Raw genomic sequence first — 22,886 nt, forward strand, 5'->3', positions numbered from 1 at the left:
ATTGTGAAATTAATTACATCTATAAATGTACACTTACTATCATTTTATACTAGTGTGCTAATACTTTCACATGTTCTGTGGCTTATTTTTAAGTTTAACATGTATTACATTTTTCTGTAGTTTTGGTTATACTAATAAAAAATAGTACTTACTTTTATGCCACAGTAGTGCCTTAGATCTACTGATAGTAACATGTATGCATAAAAATAATCCAACCAGTAATAATAAAATAAAAAGCAATAACTGGAAACTTACATCGACATAAACTCGTTGAGTGAGTCCATTACTACATACAACAGCATCAAATGAATGGTCTTTCACGTCTATAACAACAGCATCATCTTCAAGAGGTCCATTGATTTTTAAATACAGATAAAGAAATAACTTTACACTTTCTTCTCCAGCTAATTTTGCAGCATACTTCTTCTTGTTGCAATTCAATGCTATCCTGCAAAAGCATAATATTTTTATACTTGTATAAAAGGTCCAGATAACATTCAGGTACATTAATCTGTAATAAGCTATCTCAGTTTTTCGTGTATGTTGGGAAATTATGTATAAAACAATAAACAAAATATTATCTTGAGTAGGAAATACCTTTGGACAAACTCTTTTGTCCACTTTGGAGTGTCATGGTATCCTAGAGAGGCTCCAAGCAATCTGTGCACCATTACATCAGCATACCTCCTGATAGGTGAGGTAAAATGAGTGTACCGAGCAACATTCAAGGCATAATGGTTATAATCATCTTCATCTTGGACAAAACCTGAGCAGAAATATTTCGCTCTCTGTAAAAATAAGTAAATAAATAAATGAATTCAGCATCGCAATTTATTTGAAAAAATCTGCATAATGCACTGATTAAAATATACCTAAACTTAACCAAGATCTGATGAAAACGTTAAGAAGAAAACAATAAATTCATACCAAACAGAATATACAAACATTATTTCATTTTTCTTACACTTTAAGTAAAATATGGATAAGCAGAAAGTGCAATAAAAAATATATTTCGACATAGATCTCTTCCCATACTTCTCAAATCAACATTATAATACAGATTGCTAACTTTTCCGTCAATATTCTTGGGTCTATGACTCCAGTCGAAAGAAGCTGAATGAATGGAAAATGTAACCTGCACCTCCACTGCCAACTTTTGCGAAGGTGTTTCATAGGCACTGGCATCTCATTGGCTATAGAGATCTGATATGTTTGAATCCCCACATAATGTGACCATATCTCATTTTCATTACATGTCTCTATACATCTACTGCTACAATGTTAAAAGTTATTCAAGAATAACTCACAAATTTACTTACCCTATTATACTTCAGCATTCTTATACTATCAACAAATTTTCACATTCACTAATAATCCCTGTAGAGGTATCTAAATAATCTCTGCACAACTGTTTGATGGTATTTACAAAGTGAAACCAACATTGCCTAGAACGCACATTCTCTTACGGGAGCAAAACTATGCTATATTACTGCATTTAATTTGAAACAGTCAGTAGGGATTCTCCTACCAAACACATGCGCCTACACTTGGAGTACCAAACCCTATTTCTGAAATCTACCTTTGAAATTTACATTTATGTCTTTATATAATAGAGGGAAACATTCCATGTGGGAAAAAATATATATAAAAACAAAGATGAGGTGACTTACCGAACGAAAGCGCTGGCAGGTCGATAGACACACAAACAAACACAAACATACACACAAAATTCTAGCTTTCGCAACCAACGGTTGCCTCATCAGGAAAGAGGGAAGGAGAGGGAAAGACGAAAGGATGTGGGTTTTAAGGGAGAGGGTAAGGAGTTATTCCAATCCCGGGAGCGGAAAGACTTACCTTAGGGGGAAAAAAGGACAGGTATACACTCGCACACACACACATATCCATCCACACATACAGCCACAAGCAGACATATTTAAAGACATCTTTAAATATGTCTGCTTGTGTCTGTATGTGTGGATGGATATGTGTGTGTGTGTGCGCGCGAGTGTATACCTGTCCTTTTTTCCCCCTAAGGTAAGTCTTTCCGCTCCCGGGATTGGAATGACTCCTTACCCTCTCCCTTAATACCCACATCCTTTCGTCTTTCCCTCTCCTTCCCTCTTTCCTGATGAGGCAACCGTTGGTTGCGAAAGCTAGAATTTTGTGTGTATGTTTGTGTTTGTTTGTGTGTCTATCGACCTGCCAGCGCTTTCGTTCGGTAAGTCACCTCATCTTTGTTTTGATATACATCTATGTCTTTATTTTTTTATGTACGATATCTGTGTTACGTCACATCCTACTGATATTAAACTGTTGCCACTTTCCATTGTTTTGTCTGTATACCACCACCTATAAACAACTGCTCCGATTTCCAACAAGGAAAGTGCATGACCTTGAACACTCAAGAACTACATGAAATTGCACTCCGAATACAAATCACTCATTGTAAAAACAGTTGTACGAGCCACTTGGATGCAAAACTATGTGCCTTACAACAAGAGCCAAACAATGATACTGGACTGTGACAACAGAGATGATGTAGAATGTTAAAAAATGCCCTTAGTTAGATTTGTATATTCTTGTTTTCTACTTTCTACTTGTGCCTACGCAAAAATGACCACCAGCTCAAGGTTGACCATGACACATTTCATTGACACCCACCTGCAAAGGGAGATGTCTCGAGGCACTTTGCAAATGTGAAGAAAGGAAATATCAATGTAATAAGACCAAAAGCTCACACATTTCAATGATGTGACTTATTGCTGTATTTCCCTCTGCATAAAATAATTACACTAACTGAACAACAGACTTTTTCTATGAACCTGACAGTGTTCCACAGCTATTCAAACACGACATTAATTACATTTTCAAACAATGATACCGGACTGTTTGACAACAGAGATGATGTAGAATGTTAAACAATACCTTTAGTTAGATGTGGATATTCTTGTTTTCTACTTTGCTTTGACCACTTCACTGAAATCTCACACCCACACTTTGAAGACTGAATAGTTGTGTACAACTATCAAGAGAGTAGAAAAAATGTTTGCATGGAATGTTCATGCAGGAGAGTGGTTGATGATGCATCACCCCACACTCAGTCATGTCATACACAGCACTGTTCGCACCTTATGCTTCAAGTAAGAGATTAGTCAAATGTATGACTGCCAGACTGCTCAAAACAGTATCAATCCCATCCTAATGATTTCCAATGTGTTCCCTAGGCCTTGTTATGACAAATAATACAAAAGATAGAACTGCAGATTAAATATAATTGCAGTTGAAGCAGGAACTAGCAAATAAACAGTACTGCAGCTTGGTCAAAGCTATCAATATCAAATCTCAAAACTTCCTGCCAAGTTAAACCCGTACATTAGACCAAAACTCAAACCTGGAGCCTTTGCCCCCTGCAAGCAAATACTCCACCAAATGACCTACCCATGTATGACTCATGACCTATTCTCATCATTTTACATCTGCCAGTACCTCATTCTTACTTTCCAAACTTCACAAAAGTTCTCCTGTGTATCTTGTGGGATGAGCATTCCTAAAATGAAGGCAGTTATTGATAAATACAGAGATCATTCCCAGAATGAATTTTATCTCTGCAGCAGACACACATAGATAAGGCAAAATCTATCTGCAGTATTATTACAAATGAAACAAAAAAAAAGTAGTGATTCAAATGAAGCCGAGAATATATAAGTGGCACAAATGGTGACAGTTTCAAATCACTGGCCATTAAATATAATAATTACTTATGCTTAGTGGCAACAAATATTGCCCCCACTAACAAATGACTAAATGCATTAGCTTTAATTGAGCAGACAGTAGATGCAGCAGCAACATAAATTAGTTGCAAAATTACAATCCTAAAGGAGATTAAAAATTTCAGCATATCACTAAAAAGTAAAAATTCAGTTAGCTATGATGGTGTTTCTTACAGAATATAATAATATTGTGTTGAAATCATAGGATTACCTTTACAACAGCTTTGCCACCAGTGAATAAATCAAGCATACTTCCAGACAGATTTGGATATGCTGTCTGCTTTATCCTATAATTCTGTCTATCTGCAATATGGACACAACTGGTGAGTTGCCTTACCTTACAGCTCTGGGCACTTCACAACACAGGCTGGATTGTAAATCAGTACCACGGCAGACCGAAACAACACCTGTCTATTTCCAAGTTAGATTCTGGGAGACACAAGGGAAATGTATGGTACTAGCTTTGACATTCCAGCACTTGTGCACCCTACAGGCAGCACTATATGTGGAACTACTTGTCTCCACCAATCATGTGTCCATAGTAACACTGAACAAGTATCGATTCACCAAACCTGTACTTAAGTGGCTGCCCGGCCAAAAAGCATCAGTTCCAACCAAAGTGATCACCACAGCGGCGCCATAATTAGACACCAACAGCCACAGCCAGAGCCAAAGCCACTGCCTTCACTGACCCTGGCCTCAGACAGACACTGTGCTTCTGGGATGGCATATGACAGGTGAATTTTGATTTTGAGATTATTTGTGATAGACATCCAACTGAACTTAGAATTCCACTGTTGTCAGTTACCACCAACAATCTAATAACTTCAGATAAAAAGTGCTTGGTTTACTTGGTGTGTCCCAATCTTTTGACAATTTCCTCCATTGTTGTCATGAGGGGCTAAGACTCACTGTTGTGAAACAGGTGATGCTACCACTCTTATGCCCAGAGGATGGCATCTGATTGGCGGATTACATCATGATACCAGAGAAATTGTGCATACTGAGGTGGCATCCTCTATGTCCGTAGATCATGTTTGTGCTCTCTATCCAACGTAGCTTTCAGTGCCATCACAAGCACTATGTGGCAAACTACAAGAAGTTGTCTTCTGTCCTCTTTCTTCATCAAGTGAATGCTTACATACAATGCTAAGTTCATAGGCAGTGCTTCTATTACAATTGTTTTCACACAGTCTAATTTCAACTGTAATCCCAATCACAGAGCCCCATAGTACGATGTGTGAATGAGTATTCTCATTTGTTCGAACAAAATCTTGTATTTATTTCACAGACTGTTTTCAGCCATTGCTGATTTTTTTAAATTTCTGTATTGAAGGTAATGCTGATACTCAGCACAGCAATCAGCAACAACCTGTATAGACTGTCTCACATAACATTTGCCACATCTGCAAGGAATATTATAAATCCATGGTACTATCAGGCCAAAATTTCCTTTAATGTGCTGCAACATTTCTTGAATTTTCCTGTGTGGACGTAAGACTGGTCTGATTTCTTGCCAGTTTAGGAATCTAGCTCTCTTACTAGTTTTTTCGCCACAGAAATGGAAGCCACACTGTGTGTTGGTCCTCCCGGCTTGGTTAATGGTATCGCATCTTGGTTTCCTCAACAGCAGTGATCTAATATCATGGACAGAATACCTGTCCCTTCTGACCACAGTTATTGGATAGTTAATCTCAGAGCCAAGACGCTCACTGTCCAAAACAGTCCTGGCTCCATGTATTAGGGCATTAAGCAAAGCTCTCTTTTTATCTAGATGGTGAAAGTTACACCGATTGAGATACAGGTCTTTAAGGCATCTATTTTCTATACATATAACAGGCGAGCTGGTGATCTGATTTCTATTAGACTAACAGATCTGAGAAAAACAACTTCCTCTCCTCCCCCCATCTCCACTGTAGATATATGGATGTATACCATTCTATGTCAATAACTGCTGCAGAATCTCACTCAATGCTCATTCTTCAAAATCCTCTATGAAAAAATTAGCTTTGGCTGGTGACAGTTGCGAATGATGGCCGTTCCATCAGTAATTTCATAACAATATCCAGTATACAAAAAAGTAAGTGGTAGTCAATCTGTGATAAAGTTATTTTAAATTTTCACAGGAAAAATGAGTGGCCAATAGTTTTAATGTCGTACCTTCATAAAAATTACCACCACCTCAAGATTGACTGTGACACATTTAGTTGACACCCACCTGCATAGGGAGAAATGACCATTGTAATAAAATAACAGAAACTGGAACTTGTACAGTAACAAATATTTAACTGTTCTCATTTTTCCCAAACACTGCTCGAGAATCGAACAGCAGAGAAATAGAGTGAAAGTAGTTCGATAAACCCTCTGCCAGGTACTTAATTGTGAATTGCAGAGTAATCATCATGAAGAGGTCATGTAGATGTAGATTTCACTCAGGCCTATACTTACCTGCTTTATGATATCAATAAACATTTACAAGTTCTTAATACGATGAACTTCTACAGTTTGGTTTGGTTTTGTTTTGTTTTAGTGGCAAAAAATAACTGGGGTCATGCGCACCCAAGTCTAAACTAGAGAACACAAAGACAGAGAGGTGTTAAAAAAAAACAACTATATGTCAGCCTGAACTGACATAATAGAAGACAGCTAAGAACAGACACATGGAAAAAGGGCTAAAAAAAGACACCATACAGAAACGGAGGTCCAAAACAAAAAATTAAATGGCCTACGCCATATTGCTTTGTCGAATAAAAAGTAAAACACAGTCGACAGCCCAGGCAGCATTTGCTAAAATGGCCAATAACTCAAGACAGCAAACACAAGCAGGAACGAATGGTTAAAAAACGAACATTCCATCATGAAGTGGCAGACAGTTAAAACTTGGGCGCAATGTGTACAAAGTGGTGGAGTAGTGCCACTTAGCAAATGACGTTGGCTAAAACGGCAGTGCTCAATACGCAGCCTAGTTAAAATAGCCTCCTCCCAGCGTGAGGGCTGAGAGGAGGTCGTCCTAGCCACTGGGAGAGGCTTAATAAGCCAGAGCTTATTCCCCTGATGGGAGGACCACTGGCGATGCCAAAGGGACACCACCTCCTGACAGACAGCGACACAGATCATCCGAGGGAATATAGGTACTTGCAGGCTGAGGTACGAGGACTGTTGCCTTGGCAGCAGTGTCAGCAGCCTCGTTTTCTGGCAGATCGACATTACCAGGAACCCACACAAACATCACACTGGTTCCACCAAGAGTGAGCAAGTGACATTTTTCCTGGACCCGCTGCACTAAGGGATGGGCAGTGTACAGCACACACAGACTTTGAAGGGTGCTGAGTGAATCCGAGCAGAGGACGCAATTGAAAAGGCTGTGACATCGGATGTACTCCGTGGCCTGAAACAAGGCGAAGAGCTCAGCTGTAAATACTGAGCAGTGTGCAGGAAGCCGATATCAAAACACACGGGTGCCAATGACTAAAGCACACCCGACCCAATCGTCAGTCCGAGAGCCATCAGTGTGTACAAAAGTACTATCACAAAGTTCCATGCGAAGGTCATGAAACTGAAAGTGATAGACTGAGGCTGGAGTAGTGTCCTTAGGAAGCGAATGAAGGCCAAGGTAAACATGGGCCACTTCACTAAGCTAAGATGGTGAAGGGTTCACACCCATCGGGAAAGTTATAAGTACTGTGAAGTTAAGCCGCCATATCAAATGCTGAAAAAGGACTCCAGGAGGTAATAGAGAGAGAGAGAGAGAGAGAGAGAGAGAGAGAGACGGGCCCCATACTGACACTCAAAGGAATCATCAAAGAAGGAGGCATAGGATGGGTGGCCATGCATGGCAGACAAACAGCATGCATACCTATTGAGGAGAGAGTCACAGCGGTAGGACAGTGGTAGTTCAGCAGCTTCAGCATACAGGCTCTCAACTGGGTTAGTGTAAAAGACACCTGTGGCCGAACAGGTAACATGATGGTAGATAGTGTGGACAGCATAAGAGGAATGGGTGTGCAGATGCATAAACAAAGCGCCCACAGTCAAGTTTCGAACGGACAAGGGACTGGTACAAACGGAGGAGGGCGGTTCGATCGTCATCCCAGGAAGTATCATTGAGGACACATAGGGCATTGAGGAACCGTGTACAGCAGGCTGACAGGTAAAACACATGGGAGGACCAAGAGAGTTTCCTACTGAGCATGAGCTCCAGGAATTTTGTAGTTTCAATGAATGGAAGGGCAACAGGCCCATGATGTAAAGATGGTGGAAGAAACCACTTGCATCACCAAAAATTCATACAGATGATTTTGTCAGTGGGACAGCAAAACCCACTGTCGATGCTCCAGGAGTAAATATGATCAAGGCACTGCTGAAGACGCCACTCAGTGAGATAAGTCCATGGAGAACTGCAATAGATGGCAAAATCATCAACAAAAAGGGAGTTGGAGATGCCCGGCGGGAGACAGGTCATAGTAGGGTTAATGGCGATAGCAAAGAGGACTATACTCAGAATGGAACCCTGATGCACACTGTTTACCTGGATAAATTTGTCCGACAAGGCAGAACCCACACACACCTTGAAAACTCTAACTTTTAAAAATGCCTGAAGGAAATACAGCAGGCGGCCACGGAAGCCCCACATGTGAAGAGTATAGAGGGTACCAGTTCTCCAGAAGGTGTTGTAGGCCTTCTCCAAATCAAAAAACACGGCCACAGTCTGGGATTTCTGTAGAAAACCATTTGTGACATTGGTGGACAAAGTAACGAGATGGTCAACTGCTGAATGCTGTGCTCTAAATCTACACTGTGCATTCGTCAGTAAATTGCGAGACTCAAACCACCATACCAGCCGGGCATGAATCATATGTTCCATCATGTCGCAAACACAGCTGGTAAGAGAGATAGGGTGGTACACAGGAGGAAGCTTTTGTCCTACTGGACATAGGTATGGGTATGATGGTGGCTTCACGCCAGCGCCTGGGGAATGTGCCCTCTGTCCAGATGTGGTTGTAAATGTTACGCAGGAAGTGCTTGCCCACAAGAGAAAGGTGCTGCAACATCTGAATGTGGATGGTGTCTGGCCCTGGTGTGGAGGATCAGGATGAACTGCAAGCATGATCTAGCTCCCTCATAGTAAAGGTGGCATTTTAGCACTAATGATTCAGAGAAGAGAACGGTATCACCCGAGCCTCCTCGCTTGTTTCCGATGTATGAAGGCAGGGTGATAGTGGGAAGAGCTCGACACTTCCATAAAATGATGCTCCAAGGTGTTGAAGATAGCAACAGGGTCCACAATAACATCATCTGCTACTGTCAGGCCAGAAATTGGGGAATAGATCTTGGTTCCAGAGAGCCATCGGAGGTTGGTCCACATGTCAAAGGAAGGTGTGGAACTGTTAAAAGAAGTAGTGAATGAAATCCAGCTAGCTCTTTCGTTATCCTGAAGAATGCGATGACACTGTGCACACATCTGTTTATAATGAATGCAGTTTGCCATCGTAGGATGCTGATTAAAAATGCGGAGAGCACATCTCCGTGTGCGAATTGCATCACAGCATGCCTCAGTCCACCAAGGGACTGGGACAAGATGTCGTAAAGAGAAAGTGTGAGGAATGGAATGTTCTGTAGCAGTAGGGATAACATTCGTGAGATATTCCACCTGGCCATCACAACTGGGAAAATCTTGTTCTTCAAAGGTCACCAGGGAGGAGTGAAAGCTCCCAGTCAGCCTTAGTTAGCTGCCATTTGGGCATGCATGTGGACAGGGTAGGGAGTCAGCAAACGGATAGCACACGGGAAATGGTTGCTCGAGTAGGTGTCAGAAAGAACAGATCACTGAAGATGACTGGCATGCTGGGTAGTGCAGAAGAATACATCCAAATGGGAATACATGTGTATGTGTGAGGAGTCAGAAAGGAAGGTGGGTGCTCCAGTGTTAAGGCAGAAGAGATTAAGTTGGCTAAGAAGGTCAGCCAAGAGGGCACCTCTCTAACAGGTCCTGGGAGAACCCTAAAGGGGATGATGCACATTAAAGTCACCGAGTAGCGAAAATGGGGGAGGTCGCTGCCCAATAGCCTGAAGGAAGTCTGCCCTGGAGACATCAAATGATGGAAGGACATAATTGGTACAGAGGGAAAAAGTCAGGTGGGGAAGGAAAAGTCGAACTGCAACAGCTTCAAGACGGGTAGTCAGGGAGATGGGTTGACTATGTATGTCATCCTGTATGAGCAGCATGATGCCCCCATGAGACGGAATGCCAACCTCAGGGGGAAGGTCAAAATGAATCGGTAAGAAATGTGAAAGTTTAAAGCAGTTGTGAGGGCACAATTTCGTTTCCTGAAGGCAGAGTACAAGGGGATGCTGTGATGCTAAAAGCAACCATAAATTCTCTTTGTGCAACCAAAGGCCACAAACATTCCATTGGAGAACAGTCATAGTGAGCAAGAGATGCAGGGGTGTCAACTCGGCAGCAGTTGAGTGACAGCCAGTGTAAAGGGCACAGAAGGAGGAGGATCCTGCTCCATGGGGTCCACATAAGCATCGGCTTCCTTGTGCGGTCAGTCTGTGGAGTCCAATGCTGAGAAACAGTTGGTGGTGTGCACCGGCGATACGGAGGTCGGCCGGGTTAGGTACCATGGGGCAACACCGTGGAAGAGGATCTCCGAGTTGGCAAAGGTTAAGACCGTTTGCCTTTGGTGGACTTCTTCGAGCCTTTCCAGTTAGAGGAAGACTCGAGTGTTGTTTGGCTGGAGGGATGGAGGAAGTCTACAAGGGAGTACTCCTTCTAGCCTTTCCAGCACATCAGTTGTGTAGCTGGTGGCTTCGCCCCCTTGAGGCAAGAGTTTGATAGGTTGTTGCACAGCTGGCGATTTCACAACCACAGAGCTGAATTTGATGTAGCATGTCGGCGTGGCCATGTCTTTCATGGAGCAAGAAGTAACAATCTGGATCTCTTGGACAGCCCACTCATCACGATACATGGGACAATCCTGAGAGGCGGTGGCATGGCCACCATTGAAGTTGATACAGCGGGGAGGCGGTGGCGGACAATCGCCCTCATGTGCATCCCTACCACAAGTTATACATTTGGCCGGGTGTCAACAAGATGGTCTAGTGTGGTTGAAACAATGAAAAACTGGTAGCAGCGCATCAGGTTCAGAACGTGTGACTAGACTATGATAATTTATAGCCTGCTTTGATCTTGGGCAGCAACACCACTCTATCAAAGGTGAGGAAAACAGTGCAGGTGGGCACTAAGGAGGAATCTACCTCTTTCATTACATGATTGATGGCAATGACACCCTGATCAGAGAGCAGGATTTTGACCTCGGTTAGACCACTGAGTTGCCTGATGTAAATTACACCATAAGTGAATTCAAAGTTCTAAGGGCCTTGACACGAACAGAGTAGCTGTGGAGAAGCGAGGCAGCAAGCAGTTGTTGTGCTTGAGAATCAGAAGCAGTCTCCAAAAGCAAATTGCCATTCCGTAAATGAGAGCAGGATTTCACAGGGCCGGCAATTGCATCAACACCTTTCTGAATAATAAATGGATTGACCGTGGCTAAGGACTGACCGTCTTCAGTACATGAGACCACATGGAACCGTGATGCAGTGGGAAGGGTCTTGGAATCACTAGCCTCATTCTGTTTACATTTCGTAGACATAGATTGTGAAGATGAGTGACTCATTGCAAGAAAATCCCCCATGATGCCAGCATCTCCGATGGCGGGCTCCTTCCAACTGGGGGCTCCCCTCACAAAGGGGTGCACCCGCCTTAGGTGATTGTGCACACCTCAGGTCACACCTCCCAAATACCTGGTGGAGGGACCAATCGGCAATTTGGGAAGGTTGAGCTCAGGCAATCACCCCTTCCTGGGCCTCGCCTGTACCAGGAGGTACGTGCGAATCCTACCTGTTGACCCAGGGCTACGAATTATGCGTTACCCAGTCACCTGTTATGCCTCAGGTGCATGCGCCGGCCTTCAGGAGCGCACAGGGAGGAAGAAGAAAAAGAGGAACCTCAAACGCAGAAGCATAGGAATGAGAGGAGAAGAGAAACAAAGAAAGAAAAAGAGAGTGAAAAAACAAAGGTGAAACTGTTCTTATGTCAACGAAACACAATACAAAACATTCCCAATAACATCCCAGCCATGTTCCCCAAGGGAGGTGAAAAAAGAATAGGAAAAGGATAGACATGCAGCATGAAAGTGAAAAAATGCTGCAAAGGCTGGGGCCCCATGGTAGCCAAGGACGATCCTGCCAAAGAGTGGCGAGCCCGCTGGGACTTCTACAGTGGCTGACTGTAAGTGCCAATACTTCAGTTAAGCACTTTGCCTGCCTGTATGTAGAAGAATTGACAGCACTAACTTGTTAGTAAACCGAGAAATTTTCATCCAAGGACTTTGTTGTGAAAGGCTTTAAAGGCATATGAGTAACCTCAGAGACTTACAGTTCAAAATGGACACTGTGAATGACTTCATTTTTGTGTCTTTGTAAGGAAGTGTTATTTATGAACACTACCTGGGACACTTATTTGCTTCAGTGAACTCACTCTGGTCCACCACACTCTGTTAACACTCATTTATAAATAAACTATCTCCAGTTGCAGACCTACTTCACTCCTTCCAGCCTATTCAAAAGTTTTTTTGGAAAGTGGCCTACGATAAATTACTCACTCATTTAACTGAACAGAATTTGTTAACTGTCTCTCAGTTTGGTTTTTGTGAAGGATTCTCCACAGAGAAAGCAATAAAGACCTCACAAGTGAAGTTTTGGGAGAGTTAAATAAGAAAAACTATTATTGTTGGTTTTTATCTTTTATCTTCCCAAAGCCTTTGTTGTGGATCCTAAATTCTACTGAGCAAATTAATGTATTAATGCATTAATGGCATCTCTCTTGCATGGATGGAGCATTACCTTCATAACAGAAAGCAGAGGGTCTCATTAACAGACTGTATCTTGGCATGAAAGTAATCTCTGAAAGGGGAATATAACATGTGGAGTGCCACATGCATCAATACTGAACTGTTCTAGTTTCTATCTTCCAATGACTTTTAAACGGCAAGTAAAAAAACATAATGTTTGCTGATGACACAAGCATTCTATCAACAGTACAAACTCAGTATTCCCAAACTGGGGTCAGATGATTGCTTACAACTGGTTCACAGCTAACACTTTAAGTCTTAATCTCTGAAAGATTAATCCCATGTGATTACAACAAAGCAATAATGATCTATAAGGACCAGAATTAAAAATTAATGGTTATACACTAAGTGAAACACATTGTATAAAATTCATTGTTGTCCAGTTGAATACCATGTCGAAATAGTATCAATATACAGATAAACTAATACATAGTTCAATTCTGTGTATTTTGCTGTTAGAAGTATCTCTCAAGGTTTTGGTTTTTTTGCACATTTTCACCACTTGCTGTATTATGGAATTACCTTGTGGGGCAATGCATCTAAAGTAAACTTAGTATTCATTCAGCCAAAATGAGCAGTAAGAATACTGTTTAAAGTAGGCAACCATAAGTCTTGCACAGGCCCAGTTTCAGCTGAACTTCGATGTATAATACAAGGCAACTTGGAGATACATATCCAGGTGCAAAGGTATTCAAAGTAGCTCCTACCTAACATACAGGAAGAAATTGGAAAAGCCCAACCAGTTTGAAAGAAAATTAGAAAAATGCTCATTTACCACTGTCCCTCTAAATCATCTGTAGACCTAGAACCACGGATTGAAATGGTCCGTCAGCTGCATGGTAAATAGCAGTGTATTTAGTAAAGCTGCCTTACAAGTATTAACATAATGTAAATAAAAACGGTGTTTACAGATGCAGCTGACTTTTTTAAATACCATCATAATCAAGTACACACATGTTATCAACAACAAATAAACAACAGCTATCTAATATAACTGAGAAGGCAGTAGCTTTGTTTTTCTTTTTCTTTTTTTTTTCTTCAAGTAAAACTTTCTTTCTAATTTATTTAATTAAAATTAGCTAGGACTAACATGAATAACATTAAATATTCTACAGTCAGCAAGTAAATCCATAATATTTGTCCCTAATCAACTGTGAATAACAGAAAGTTATTATAAAGTGGGAAGAGAACCTGAAGAATATAAATCAAGCGACAGGTCCTACCACCCTACCACAGTCCGAACAAAGTTAAAATGGAATGATCTTGTGAATGTAGTGACTACATATAAGTTACGGACCTCCTGCATTACTAGAAAAGATGTTTAAGCAGATCAGAATGTGGAACTCACCAAACGAGAATCAGAATTTTTGAAAAAGATATTCAATTTACCACTACCTTGTTGCGACAACAATGCACAGTCTAAAATTTTATGATAGTAAATGCATGAACCTTACCCTGAAAACTGACACTTAAAAATCAATCCGTGTCAATATTTATTTGAAACAGATGTGAGAAAAGTGAAGCACTTTTGAAGATTTTTTTTGAGGAACGAGGGGAAAGAATGAAAGAAGTTGAGTATCATGTTTGATTCTCTTACCATAGTGCACTGTTTGGGGTATGTACATTGATATTGTCAGTTTTCTGTTTACTCCTTGTGGTTACTGTAATTCTGTGGTGGTTGTGTGTTCATGTATGTGTAGCCACTGTAGTGCAAGTACTGCTCTTCCCTTAATACAATGTCATTTCACAAATCTTTCATGTTAATTATACGACAATGCTCAACAAGAAGGTTAGGGGCCCAGGTGTGAAAGCAACATTTTATAAATATTAAAAATAGAAACTGTGTTTGGAAATCTGGAGTTTGTTCAAAGTAAATAATGTGTGTCAGCTCTTAATGCATTTGATGTTTTTGGATTTGGCTGTTGGTTGCTAGATGCATCCATACATATAAAAATGGTGTAAAATTTATGTGTGTAAGTATGTTCCACATCACCTCCTTAACCACTGGACTGATATCAACAAACTCTGTAAACATCCCTCTTACTGTCAGGGAACAATCACTGTGGGGCTAAGAACTGCCTACCCATCATAGTTCGCCGGCTGGAGTGGCCGTGCGGTTCTAGGCACTACAGTCTGAAACCGAGCAACCGCTATGGTCGCAGGTTCGAATCCTGCCTCGGGCATGGATGTGTGTGATGTCCTTAGGTTAGTTAGGTTTAATTAGTTCTAAGTTCTTGGCGACTGATGACCTCAGAAGTTAAGTCACATAGTGCTCAGAGCCATTTAAGCCATCATAGTTCAGGAGATTGATGTAATAAACAATGAGATGCATTAAAAACTGCTGAATCATGCATGATGTTTAAATTAATTACTTCTTTGGTACTAACTATTCACAACATGTTTCGCAGACAATATTCACATATGCCAATGAATGCACCTTCACAAATACATTATTGTTCAACACGCAGTTGAAGGGATATGATATAAACAGTGAGATGCATGAAAAAATTCCGCATTGTGCATCAAGTTTTAATACATCTATCCTTTACAAATAAGACCGCCCTTACACCAGGCAGCACTTTCGACAGCTTTCAACTGCGAAGCGCAAATGGCTGTAGGCAAAAACAATAGTCATTTATATAGCTACAAAAATGTGTTGCTATTGAGATGTTTACAAAATCACATTGCAAACATGTGAACCAGCTGCGCCCAGCATACAGGCATTGTCTCACACTGAACCTACTTCAAGAGCACATATAGGGCTTCTCGAATAGAGAACTGGCAAAATGAGTACCCAGGCAAAGCCAGATTATTCAGCTAGTATAATTGCAAAATTTGACTGGAAACTGCAGGCCATTCGAATACTTGATTCGGAGGAGGTGGAGGACAAGACCCGTGTTTAACGTCCCATCGACAATGAGGTCATTAGTGATGAAGCACAAGCTCGGATTTGGGAAGGATGGGGAAGGAAATCAGCCGTGCGCTTTCAAAGAAACCATCCTGACATTTGCCTGAAGTGATTTAGGGAAATCACGGAAAACCTAAATCAGAATGGCCGGACGCAGGTTCTAACTGTCGTCGTCCTGAATGCGAGTCCAGTGTGCTAACCGCTGGGCTACCTCACTCGGTTACTTGCTTCACGCCGCAGTTTGATGACCACTACATTAAAGGCTAGGAAGCTCAACACAGAGCCTTGATTATAACATATATTTAAACTGAAGTATGAAACTGAGAAAGTTAATTTTCTAAAATGGAATCAAAATTTGTGATCATGGTCTAGCAACAGTGTTCAATTGTCATTGCCTATTAATTATACTGCTGATACAGCATATCTGAACAGTTTGCACTGATAATATTACATGCCGCTGCAGCTTCATTGAGAGAGTTCAACAGAAAACACTGGCATGAGGGGAAACGAATCTTAATTTTGAGTGAAAATCCAAAATAATAACAGAGATTTAGGCAGATGAGATATCCTTACGGGAAGGGAATGTAAAAGGTTTACTCCTTTTCTCTTTAAAGATTTAAATGACTACTACTGGTGGTGAACTTAATAAATTAAATTATGGGCTGAAATTATTGAGGCAAAGAGACAGAGTGTAATCTGGTTGAGCTGAACAGAAATGTAACCAACACAGATGAGGGAGTCTCTGGCATGGGCAGAAAATTTGTCTAGATGAACACAAGATTTAATGGAGTGAGAGAGAATACCAACAACAGATAAAAATATGAATGATGGTTTTGGTAGTCGTTTTTCCAAAATGGATTCTATCACATCCAAATTGACAAAACATTTTACCGTAGACAACACACAGGAAAAAGACAGACAAAAATTTCAACAATTGTAACATGCAGTAAGTCATGTGTGGTTCAGCCTGGACTGTGGAAAGAGAAGTGTATTAAATATACAAATCCTTCAGGATGTAATACATGCTGAAGCTAATTTTAATTATAAATGGACCAAATTATCTCTGAGAAATTCAAAGAATGTTAGCAGCAGGATCATGTGTAGACAAGTGAGTGAGCGAGGGAGAAAGGGAGGGAAGGGGAGGGGGAGGCAGAGGGGAAGAGAGAGAGAGAGTGTTCTGTAATGTTTATCTCTGAAGGAGGAAATTGCTGGAAAGCTCAACATCATTTTCAGTTTTGGTAATGTGCTTATCAACCACTATGTGCCTGAAGTATGAGATGATTTATTACCGTCATTCCTTCCATTATTTGTAATCCACCCAGGATTAACCTGTTATCATATTATGTGCAGACAAGGATGAACAGCAAATGATATAAAAAATTTGGGCAAAGAAGGAGGCAAAAACAAAAGTGTAAAACTTGAGCTGCTCCTGGCTTATCGATTGTTCAAGTAACTGATAGGTATGTCACCTGGTAACATCATCACCAACTAGTGACATTTCGACAGGTGAACATCCCATCCTTTTCAATGTACAAATGAAAAGAGAGAAAGCACATGGTCACTTTACATCATCTGAGGCGAGGTTGCATCAACCAGGAAATGATCAATGACATATGCAAAAAAACAAAACACATCGTGAACAACTTGTGCCAGCACACAAACAATAATAATTAAAGCCAGAAGTTATCACTAGTAACATACTTGTATTAACTAACAATGCATCAGCAAATAATGCTAACTCTGTTTCTCTGTTATCTGACCAGGGACAGAGAAGGTTCCCATGCAGAATTCCCCATTTATAATGTCATTTGCCAATTTAATCTAAACCCATTCCTTAACACTATCCCACTAACGAAGTTTGGGCCAGTTATATTCCATCAGATGACTGGTACCAAGGCATTGTTTTGCAATCTCAGATTTGCTCAGCTGTTGTAAGCATATGTGCAGCTTAAGATCCATGCACTGATGCTCCACAGTCCTGAGCATCAGATCAATAAATGACATGCCACAACTGTGAGGAATATGACAGACACCAGAATTAAGCAAACTGAGAAGTGAATCTATAGTCTAGGTACACTAAAAGGAGGGGTATGTGAAGTGATCTGATGGGTACAGTCAAGTGAGGAAAGAAAAGATCTCTACAGAGGATTTCCAGTCAATATCCAATTAAGAGTCCTGCCCTAGGTTGAGTGTCAGGGTATCAGAACTAAAGGGGAGGGAAAAGAATCTGATAGCTGTGGTAGTAAGGCAATCGAACTGTGGAATCAAAGTTGAGAAGTAGTTGCTAATGTTGAAACCTCAAGGATAGGATCCTATATTCTGCAAGAAAACTGTTTGCTGAGCTCATTCAAGTCCTACAGAAGCATAGTAAGTTGCACAATCCCCACCCCTGTATTCAGTTCCCACAAGCAATTTAATTTGAGCTGACAGATTTGGGGCAGCCATGGCAATTTATAACCAAAGTGTAGGCCCAGGCAACTAGATTGTACAGTTGTCTTGGAATCATTGGTACCTAGAAAAAGTTGCAGGTATGGGTAGATTATAGTATGGTGATCGAAGTGCACTATTCATGTTTTGGCAAGGGAGAACTGAAAGCCATGGTCATGGGTCCAAGACGAGGCCCTTCATAAGGTTCCTTGGAGTTGATAATCAGTGATGGCCATGGACTTAGAAGTGAACCAAATGCAAAAGTCATTTACATAGAGGATAGGAGAAACTGTCGATCCATTGGAGGCCACTGGTGCCAATAAGGAAAAGGGTGACATTGAAGATGGAGGCCTGTGGTGCACCATTCACGCGCATTAAAATCCCCATGGAAGGAGGACGCGAAGAGTTGCCATATCAGGTTAAGCAACTCAGGGTACCATATTTCCTTGTATGCTTGTAGGTAAATAATGCAAATGGTGATATCAATTGTCTTCTGAACTGGTACAGCTATTACCAACTGTTTATGGAGGGGCATTCATTCATCGACTATATACATTTGTGCAAATAAACAAGTATGCTCCTGTAGATGCCCGCTCAGGGTTGGCACTGTTCTTGCAGAAAGCGTAGTAAGAATTGAGCTTAGGATAGTGATTACTGAAAAGACAGGATTCTTGTAGGGAAATACAGATTCAAGGATAAAATAACAGTAGCCACCATAGTTCAGAGAAGTGACAGGAGTAGCAAATCGTGCTCCAGAGTCTTCACTCACCACCACCTATGTTGGTATTTTGCCCAGATCACATAGAGTTAGTGGGTCTGGACCTACCAGGCCTACTGGAATTATCTTCACCTTGAATTCATTCAGCAACCTGCCTTTTAAACGCTTGGGAGTGTTCAAGATCTGCAAAGATTTTTTCAGTTAAAGATCAGAAACAGAACACAAGCCCGCACCATTACCAACTATCTGCTGTTCATACAGTCACTGACCGGAGTCTGGCAGTGACTCCATTTGACTCCAATAACAGAGTTCACAAGAACACAGAGGGACACTGGAGAAGATACTGGGGGACTGGATTCCCCAATACTGGTATGGAAGGGGATTATTAAAATGGTCAACTCTGCCTCTAATCAAGAGGGTTTCATTTCAGTATGATGAGGTGTTAATGCCGCCTGGATGGGCAGCAAGGTTTTTTCTGTAGTTGTCATCATAATACAGAGTAAAGATGTTCATACTTCTTTTTAGCATTTAAGTATGACAAATAACCAAACATCTTATATTCTTGGACTGACCACCTCTTCTTGTAGAAAGAAACACTGGTGAGTTGGAGAAGTGCTGGTCCTGACAGTTGACTCAAGGTGTAAGATGGACACAGGTCTTCTGTAAGTGTGTCCATAAACATTACGGATATCAAGATGACATATGTGACATGGAAATACTGAAAGCATTGGATGTGGAATGGTAGGTAGAGTCTGAGGTCACAGTAGTGAAATATGATCTTCACATTTTCTGGGGACTCTTCAATAAATACTCCAATGTCAACTGCATACAGTTGATAAACTGGAGCCCATGCTGTTCCAGGTTGGCACATAGGTCATCATAAGCTTGTAATATCAAGTCTCCATTCTAGTACAGACTAGGTACTGTGGTAAGTAGGGTTCTCCTTCTTTATATCATCATCATTCTCCCATGGTGTAGAGAAGGGTAGGAACACTTTGAGGTTGTACTGGCAAGCATCATAATGGAAGTTAAAATCTGATGAAATTGTCAGGGTCTCTTAGCCACCTGCTTGAGGTTGCAAGACCATTGCCCCTTATGTCACCCACTCTGACAGGGGACTGTCTCCAATGTTGCCACCCAGCCATGACAACAAACACCTGGCATAGTGATTGTTGCCTGGAGTCTCAGTGTCCCAGTGTGCATGGGCATGCTTGTAGAGTTCCCAGCACAGATATCAGCAGCGTAATTTCTATATTGACAATTATGCAGGTACATGGTTACCTCTTACAATGGAAATGTTACCGTGTTAGGTTTTGGGTCTGGCACGTAGTTTACCTTGGACAACTTTCCCTGTATAATTCGTACTGCAAAGAGATTTGGAAAAGAATGGAGGTCAAGCTTGGGCACGGGCAAAAAGAATTTAAGATAGGAAGGAAGTGATGTAAGGAATCACTAGAATAAGCTAAGACAAGACTTAAACGAAAGCCAGGTTGTCATCAAGAGAGCAAGCAAAGGCACAGTGAGCAGGGAAATAGGATAGCAAAAGACAGGAATGACAGTTCAGTAATGCACATCTCCATAAAAGAGTTATGTAATGGATATAGCACATAACATTGAGAGAGATGTGGGACTTGGTAGCTGTTGGCATTGTTTTTAGGCATGAGTACCAGGTGGAGGAAGTACAGTGCATATTTTTTATGTTGACTGAAAGCTGGAAAAAATTTCTTACATTACACCCTATCAAAATTTAGAATTTAAATGGAGATAAACTGAGGTTACTTCACTGTCCTAATGATGAATTCCATTATCAAATAAAATTCATTGCCAACTGAAGAGAAACTTTCTCAAGCATCAGCAGGTTAGGAAAGCTCAGGGTAAATAAGCAAGCAGAGACAACTAAACATCAAGTCAAGTAACAGCTAGTATTTTCAGGTGAGCTGGATTTCAAAATGGGAGGAAGGAAGGATAGGCTATTAGGATTTAATATCTCATAATGATGAGGTCATTACAAACAGAACACAAGCTCAGATTAGGAAAGGAAAGTGGCTGTGTCCTTTCCAGAGAATCCATCCAAGACTTGCCTCAAGGTATTTGGGGAAATCACAAAAATCTAAATCTGGGTGACAGGACACAGATTTGAATGAATGTAAGTCCAGTGTTTTAACTACTGCGTCACCTCACTCAGTGGCTACATTTCATGCAGGTAAGATAATATTCAACAGGGTGTGCTGTAGTACAAAAGTCTTCCACAGACGTACTTACACACTTGTGTGGAATGTTGAGAGAAACTGGAACAATGAATCACAAGTATGGAATTAAACTCAGAATAATAGAAAATAAAATAGTGTCCCGTGTCCTACTCAATAGGATTCATTCCTCTTCTTAGGCTACATGAACTACTTTTCGTGATTTTATAGTTCTATTTAAATATAGTGTGGCTGAAAATGAACTTCATTTCTTGATTCAAGGTCTCCATATTAGTGGATGTCCAACAACAAAATTGCTCAAACATTGGATGTTTACCTGAAATTTGTTTAACTTTGGGTTAATATAGGTGACAGTAACATTAGTGACAGCAACAGAGTTGGACAACCTACAAAACTCAAACATAAGAAAAAAACAAAATCAGACATCTTGTAAAACACAAAATTGGCTTCGGTCCCGTGATGCTGCCAAATGTCTGATTTTCTCAGATGATTACCAGCCAAGATAGAAGCCCATCAGTACAACAACTGTAAAAGATTTTATTCGTGGACAGTCCTGGGATAACATGTTTAGGTCTAACCAACAAAACATACTGTTGTCAGAAAAAAATATTGTTGATTGTCAGGCATTTTGTCAAAGAATTATTTCTGAATGTTTCTACAACGCCAATCCTGAAGGAAAAGAGGAAAAGGATGCACATTTTGTTTACTGACAAGAGCTTCATCCAAAGCCCAAACAAACAAAATGCCCAAATCCACACAAATGAACCAGAGACAAAATGAACCACAGGCAAAAGCAATAATGATCGCTGGCAGCATCTGTGACTACAAAAAAACTGAACTGCATGTGGTTAATGCAAAAACAACTGTCAATGGTGATTATTATCGGGAAAGGATTGTTTCTGGACTTGATCTTTTCCGAAATCCAGACAATGCTGTTCTTATGCAAGATGGAGCAACAGCTCATACAGCCGGACAAACAGCACCACTTCTGCAGAGAACATTCCCTGTTTGGGATGACTGACCTGGGAACAGTTCACACCTAAACCCTAAAGAGCACCTGACACCCAGACTACGGGATGCAATCTTCAAAGGACCTTGTTCCCACAACAGAAACCAGCTTATTCCGTGGAATTCAGTCACTTCTGAACAGACAGCAATGCTCACCAAGAGTTTTGGCCAATGAGTGGAAGAATGCCTTCATAATCAGGGTCATCATACAAAATGCAGAAATCTGTTTCTTTAAAAAAAATTCTGTGTAATAAAAATATTCTAAAACAACTGAAGGGAGAAACTTTCTGTCCACCCTCTACAATGTTTCTGATGCCAGGTGTAGCGATCAAAGAAGGAAACTAAACCTTATCAGACAAAGGCTAGATTATAACAGACCAGATCCACAACTCGTTCATACCAAAAGTGTTAAATCCAGCCTAGTCAGCAAATATTAAGGGTCTAGGAAGCCTACCTTATCAGTTCACTAGGCAAACAATTCAAACATATTGTATTAATGAGTTTTATTAGAAATGATAAAGATTACAATATCTAACTTTGTGATTACACAGATGTGTCACAAAAAAAGGAATAAACAAGCTTCTTCAGTATAAATGATTCCTAAGTCGTTGCTATACAAGTGTCTAATCTTGAAGCTGCTATGCGACTGGACCGCGACCATGGACATGGACCTGGACCTGGACCTGGACCTGGACCTGGACATGTTTGTCTGGGTGCAAGACAGCAAGGTCTTTAGAGCCCATATGAAAACAGACTGAGACGAGTGTCAATAAAATATACAAAACAGAAAGATAAAACAGCACGTACAAAACAGGAAACAAATATTGGAAAACTATGTGCTTACCCACACAGAACCACAGAACAAAGTTTTGCACAGTAGAAAAACATTAACAACACAGGAAGAAAGTGGTATAAAGAGCTAAAACAATATAG

General features: G+C 40.8%; 1 protein-coding gene across 1 annotated transcript in view; it reads right to left on the reverse strand.

Moving 5' to 3' along the window:
• LOC126475158 (DIS3-like exonuclease 2) overlaps positions 1 to 22,886 on the reverse strand; it is a 170,802-nt gene that overhangs the window by 17,481 nt on the left and 130,435 nt on the right. Inside the window, exons 13-14 of the mRNA XM_050102780.1 lie at positions 598 to 788; positions 256 to 448 (exon numbers count right to left, since the gene is read on the reverse strand). Coding sequence (XP_049958737.1) covers positions 256 to 448; positions 598 to 788 — 384 coding nt within the window. The remainder of the gene's footprint in view (positions 1 to 255; positions 449 to 597; positions 789 to 22,886) is intronic.

This window comes from Schistocerca serialis, chromosome 4 (genome assembly GCF_023864345.2).
Source record: "Schistocerca serialis cubense isolate TAMUIC-IGC-003099 chromosome 4, iqSchSeri2.2, whole genome shotgun sequence".
In the NCBI taxonomy this organism is placed as follows: domain Eukaryota; kingdom Metazoa; phylum Arthropoda; class Insecta; order Orthoptera; family Acrididae; genus Schistocerca; species Schistocerca serialis.